Below are 6,911 nucleotides of genomic sequence, written 5' to 3'. Positions count from 1 at the left end.
GTGTAATAGTTTATATGTTTATCACCTGAATAAGCGTTGCATGTGTATACATATCCACCTGTAGCGTTGCACAGGAATATATATCAATCTAAAACTGTGCGCGTGAATGAATATTTATGTTTAGAATTGCGTCTAGTTATTTTTACACGTTTGCCAGTGGGTATAGACATTGAACGACCTTGACCGGTAGCTGTGGATATTTATCTGTCCTGACCAGTGCGTAAAGGTTATCTTATTTTAAGCATTGCGTGGGGAAGAGGGATGTGTGGAAATTGCTCAATACTTTGCAGTACACGTGTACGTTTATCCACTTTGAGTAGCTCTTGGAATGTCTTCTGATATATGTAAATTAGCATTGCATATACATTTTGGGTCATGCGAATGTTAGCCCCTTATAGGTATCTGTGTGGGTGTGTATTTATTTTAGCGGTTCTTGTGTCACAGTAAGGATCCCTTTACCACTGCCATAAACTGTAACTACGAATTGGAAACTGTTTTTTGAGTGACCTATGCTAGAACAGGATTCGAACCCTGAGCCTAATATAGGTATACTGTCACTCTAACTGACTGAACTACATGGTAAACGGAAGAGTCCTGGCCGAAATGTGCTACAGTTATATCAAAAACGAAATTAAGGGGAGGTAACTCTATATGCAAAAAATATGGTGCAGGTGGACAGGAATCCTTAAACGAGTTTGTAGAAATGTATCGCTCTTAATGGTTTGTACGAATGTTTCCCCACTTATGGCGATTTGGTTGGATGTGTATCAATGTTTGGCTATGCATGTCAACGTTTATCCACATATAGTGAAATGTGTTAATCAACCTCTAATAGTGTATGTGAAGGCCTCCTCTTCAGCAGTACGCAGAGTATCCAAATTCGGATCAAGGTTGCTGTTTTTTTGTAGCGAGTATAAATTTTCGGCCCGAGTGAAATCAACTGTCAACTGTTTATGTGCTTGCTCTCCAGCATAGCTGTCTGCTTCTCCCTATGACGTCATTGTTTCAGTAATGGTAAAATCACGATGCCAATTCCCTTCGAACGTTAAGTGGTTTGCGGTTAGCAACTAAAGGGTATACCGCCTTTAGCAGTGCATAAAAATACTCATGCGCGGTATTTAGTAGTACTGTAAATAGAAATATTAACAGCCTTCCAGCGGTAAAGATTGATGGCTGTCTGTTTGAAAATTTAGATGTTCATCCCTCTGGTAGTAAATGTGGCTATTTGTGATCTCCTTCATAGTGCATTTGGATGTTGTTTTAGAGGATCCCTGTATCGATGTATTGTGGTTTTTCCTATGCAGGGTTGCCAACCCTTAACTTCCGATTGTACATGTATATAGCCTAAGTGTATCACAATTGTGCGGGGACACATCTGCTAACCAATTAGCGTAATCGGTTTAAGCGATAGAATAGCATTCCAAATTCCAGGGTTTGCATCCGCGACTGGCACCGTTGATTTTTTACACGTTTTTTTATTATTGCTTTCTTTTCCGAAATGATTTGTCGAAGAAATAGTCGTGTCGGAAAAACCAGTTTTCAACACTTAGTTACAGTTTTGGGCAGTGGTACCGGAACCCTTAAGCATGGTTATCCTTTGATATGTTAACGAGTATCCTTCTCTTACCGGGTGATGTGGTGTTCGACCCCTTAAATGTGGATGTTTATCCCCTATAATGGTTTATATTGATGTGGATGTTTATCCCCTATAGTGGTATATATTGATGTGGATGTTTATCCCCTAAAGTGGGTTGTATTGATGTGGATGTTTATCCCCTAAAGTGGTTTATATTGTTGTGGATGTTTATCCCCTATAGTGGTGTATATTGGTGTGGATGTTTATCCCATATAGTGGTGTATATTGATGTGGAGGTTTATCCCCTATAGTGGTGTATATTGGTGTGGATGTTTATCCCATATAGTGGTGTATATTGATGTGGAGGTTTATCCCCTATAGTGGTGTATATTGGTGTGGATGTTTATCCCATATAATGGTTTATATTGATGTGGATGTTTATCCCCTAAAGTGGTGTATATTGATGTGGATGTTTATCCCCTATAGTGGTATATATTGATGTGGATGTTTATCCCCTATAGTGGTGTATATTGATGTGGATGTTTATCTCCTATAGTGGTGTATATTGATGTGGATGTTTATCTCCTATAGTGGTGTATATTGATGTGGATGTTTATCCCATATAATGGTTTATATTGATGTGGATGTTTATCCCATATAATGGTTTATATTGATGTGGATGTTTATCCCATATAATGGTTTATATTGATGTGGATGTTTATTCCATATAGTGGTGTATATTGATGTGGATGTTTATCCCATATAGTGGTGTATATTGGTGTGGATGTTTATCCCATATAATGGTTTATATTGATGTGGATGGTTATCCCATATAGTGGTTTATATTGATGTGGATGTTTATCCCCTATACCGGAACCCTTAAGCATGGTTATCCTTTGATATGTTAACGAGTATCCTTCTCTTACCGGGTGATGTGTTGTTCGACCCCTTAAATGTGGATGTTTATCCCCTGTAATGGTTTATATTGATGTGGATGTTTATCCCCTATACCGGAACCCTTAAGCATGGTTATCCTTTGATATGTTAACGAGTATCCTTCTCTTACCGGGTGATGTGTTGTTCGACCCCTTAAATGTGGATGTTTATCCCCTGTAATGGTTTATATTGATGTGGATGTTTATCCCCCATAGTGCTGTATATTGCTGTGGATGTTTATCCCATATAGTGGTGTATATTGGTGTGGATGTTTATCCCATATAATGGTTTATATTGATGTGGATGGTTATCCCATATAGTGGTTTATATTGATGTGGATGTTTATCCCATATAATGGCTTATATTGATGTGGATGTTTATCCCCTATAGTGGTGTATATTGTTGTGGAGGTGTTTCCCCTATAGTGGTTTATATTGATTTGGATGTTTATCCCCCTTTAGCAGTTTTTGATAGATGTGGATATATTCCCCTCTAGCGGTTTATATTGATGTGGATATTCAACCTATTTAGCGGTTTACATAGAGGTGGATATTTGTTTTCTTAATATATTTATATTGATGTGGATATTTATTTTCTTTAGCGGTTTATATTGATGTGGATATTTATCCTCTTTAGCGATATGGATATTTTCCCTCTTTAGCGGTGTTAATTGGTGTGGATATATAACATCTTTGGTAGTTTATATTGATGTGAATAATGATCCCATTTAGCTGGTTCGATTGATGTGGGTATTTATCCCTTTTAGCGGTTTATATTAAAGTGGATATTTCCCCCTCTAGCTTTTTTATAGATGTGGATATTTATCACTTTTAGCGGATGTGGATATTTATCCGCTTTAGCGTTTTATAGTGCTGTGTCCATTAACCCCCTTTAGTGGTGTATGTTCATGTGTATTTTATACCTTGCACGTTTTTCATTATCGTGTTCATTTTTAAACGTTTTATTCGTTTTAATTTGTTAGCAAAGCTTTCTATTATTTATGTTAACGACAGTGTGCGGAGAGTAATCGGCTTGTGTTTCCTGCTGTGTATGGTTGAGATTGTAGTTCTCCCTTCGTGTCTAGATGTCTTAACACCGTGGTAAACACCGCCGCATCGACAAAATCATCAGAATTCAATTTCAGATTGATCGACCTCTGAAAACATCAACGCATGGTTCTGGCACGTTAAAGAGGAGATTTTACACAAACGGTGTCTTCCAAAGCGAATCTGCGGATAATGGCTGTTTGGTTATAAATTTCTACTCGCGAGGAGTGTCGAAAAAACAGTTATATCTCCATGATCCTTGTAAAACACTTGAACACGCACACATCTCTTACTACACAGGCTGGGTGTTACGTAAATAATAAGTGCATACTTGCCAACACTTAACATTGGCACGCTAACCAAATCGCTAGCACATAAATATCGCTAACCAACTGTCAGAAAACGCCGGTCAAAATCAGTCAGCATGCCAGTTGGAAATTTAAGTATTATCATTAGGTGCGACCTCGTTTGTATAACACAAATGTAATAATCAGATGTAATCACCAGGTGTAGCAACAAAGTGTAATAACCAGGTGTTATCCTGAGGTGTTACATGTATCACCAGGGTTATTTACAATGTGTTATCATTAGATGCAATACCGAAGTACAGTCTCTAGTTGTAACAGTCAAGTGTTATAACCAGATGTTATCATAAAGCGTAAACCATAGATAAAACATTTAAGTGTAATAACCAGGTGTTATCACCAGGTGTAACAACCAAGTGTAATAACCAGATGTCATCATGAGGTGTTATCACCAGGTGTAACAACCACGTGTAATAATCAGGTGTCATCATGAGGGGTTATCACCAGGTGTAACAACCACGTGTAATAACCAGGTGTCATCATGGGGGGTATCACCAGGGGTAACAACCACGTGTAATAACCAGGCCTCATCATGAGGGGTTATCACCAGGTGTAACAACCACGTGTAATAAACAGGTGTCATCATGAGGGGTTATCACCAGGTATAACAACTACGTGTAATAACCAGGTGTCATCATGGGGGGTTATCACCAGGTGTAACAACCAGATGTCATCATGAGGTATAAACACCAGATATTTTCATGAGGTGTTATAACCAGGTGTTATCATGAGGTGTAATCACCAGGTGTTATCATGAGGTGTAATCACCAGGTGTTATATCCAGTGATAAGTAATTTACAAATATCATATTTTACAGCTTGTGTGGCCTATAAAAAGGAAGTGAGTCTAGAGCAAATTGGCATAGACTACTTTACGGCTATTTAATTTGCAGGAAGCTTATAGGTCAAAACATAAAAATGTATGAATGCTTCAGGTAACATGGCAGAAAAAAATGTTCATAAATCAATATAATGATATGTACATGTATCAAATTTTACATTGAAGTCCCACACAATAATATTAGCTATTACGCTGTCAAGAAAGGGAGCAGGCTCCCCAAACTGGCACAAAGTACATTATAATGATTTACTGTGAGCTTTGTCTGGATAAAAGATAAATCCTGGATACAAATAGATGATAAAATGTTCTAGGGTCGGCAGGGAAATCTAGTGTAGGTCGGGATACCTGATACACACAGTTTTTATTTTTATGTTTTTGCTATACTAATCTTCATCATGCAAAGCAAACTACCAAGTCTACATTCAGTTCTCAATTTAATCGATTTAATTTGCATATAAACTTCAGTAATTGCTGATTTTGTTTATTGGCAGGTTCCCGCGCCCCGCCTCCTCCATATTTAGAGGCGCTGGCCTACCCTCTGACAGCGATAACCAAACCGACAGATAACGAAAAGGATACGGAGGAAAACACCGAACTAAAAAAGTGTCCAGAAATTCAAGATGGCGGAACATCCTTATACCCAATTGCTCTGTTGTCAAACACATCACGATCTAACAGTGTGTGTTCTGGATGTAGTGGGGTACGGTCAAACTCACCCCTCGTGTGTCACGTGACTACTGACCATCCACTCTCGTGCAGAGGCTCTTGTGAGTCGTGTGTGCAAGAGAGTTCGGATGAAGTGACGTCATTCATGTCGAAAAAGCAGTGTCTTAGTCACAATTCCATAACGTCAAATAAACTGACGGGATCCCCGGGGTCCTTACAGACTTGTCGATCCTACTCTCCCCAGCCTGGCCCCAGCGGCTACAATGGGAGCAAGGGCAAGGGGCGGGCCAGCTCCACCGTCAAATTTATTAACGGAGCTGGGAACTACAAAACGGGTGCTACAAGTGACAGCTCTGATAATATATACTCTACTAATTGTACAGTAAGTATTCTACTTCTCTACCACCGGGAAATTCCATTGCAGAAATACGAGTACCGCATTCTACTGCAGTACTATACTCCAACATCGTATTCAACGTCAGTATAACACTTGTGTTATACGCTTTACCATTCACGTATGTTCATATTGAGTGGATCTTGTTTTGTACGCTACACAACACACCACATTTGTATTCATCGTCGATATGAAGCTTATTTTGTACGCTATGTAATATATGCTGCATGTGTGCCCACTGTCGATGTGAAGCTTGTCTGTATACTTCACAACACACAGCATGTGTATTCATTGTCGGTACGAAGCTTGTGTTGTACGCATTATAACACACAACATGTGTTAGTCATTGTTAGTATGAAGCTTGTGTAGTACGCTTTATAACACACAACAAGTGTATTCATTGTCAATACGAAGCTTGCGTTGTATGCTTCACAACACACAGCATGTGAATTTAATGTCGATTTGAAGCTTGTTTTTTATGCTTCACAACCGATAACATTTGTATGTATGCATTGTCAGTGTGAGCCTTGCGTTGTACGTTACAATACACAGACTGTTTTGTATTCATTGTCGGTATGAAGCTTGTGTTTTATGCTTCACAACACACAGCATGTGTATTCAATGTCGGTATGAAGCATGTATTGTATGCTTCACAACACATAATATTTGTATGCATTCATTTTCAGTATGAAACTTGCTTTGTACGTTACGATACACAGACTATTTTGTATTCTTTGTCAGTACGAAGCTTGTTTGTACGTTATATAACACATTGTCGGTAGGAAGCTTGTTTTGTACGTTACAATACAGAGAACATGTGTATTCATTGTCAGTATGAAGCTTGTTTGTACGTTATAACACATTGTCGGTAGGAAGCTTGTTTTGTACGTTACACAACACATTGTCGGTAGGAAGCTTGTTTTGTACGTTACGATACACATTGTCGGTAGGAAGCTTGATTTGTACGTTACACAACACATTGTCGGTAGGAAGCTTGTTATGTACGTTACACAACACAATGTCGGTAGGAAGCTTGTTATGTACGTTACACAACACATTGTCGGTAGGAAGCTTGTTTTGTACGTTAC

General features: G+C 38.6%; 1 protein-coding gene across 1 annotated transcript in view; it reads left to right on the top strand.

Moving 5' to 3' along the window:
- Positions 1-6,911, top strand: part of LOC110455241 — a 26,191-nt gene that overhangs the window by 6,018 nt on the left and 13,262 nt on the right. The window contains exon 2 of the mRNA XM_021505240.1: positions 5,255-5,811. Coding sequence (XP_021360915.1) covers positions 5,255-5,811 — 557 coding nt within the window. The remainder of the gene's footprint in view (positions 1-5,254; positions 5,812-6,911) is intronic.

The sequence above is a fragment of the Mizuhopecten yessoensis genome, unplaced genomic scaffold (assembly GCF_002113885.1).
Source record: "Mizuhopecten yessoensis strain PY_sf001 unplaced genomic scaffold, ASM211388v2 scaffold8183, whole genome shotgun sequence".
Classification (NCBI taxonomy): Eukaryota; Metazoa; Mollusca; class Bivalvia; order Pectinida; family Pectinidae; genus Mizuhopecten; species Mizuhopecten yessoensis.
Note: the sequence above shows the minus strand (reverse complement) of the source record. Positions and strands in the feature narration are given on the sequence as shown.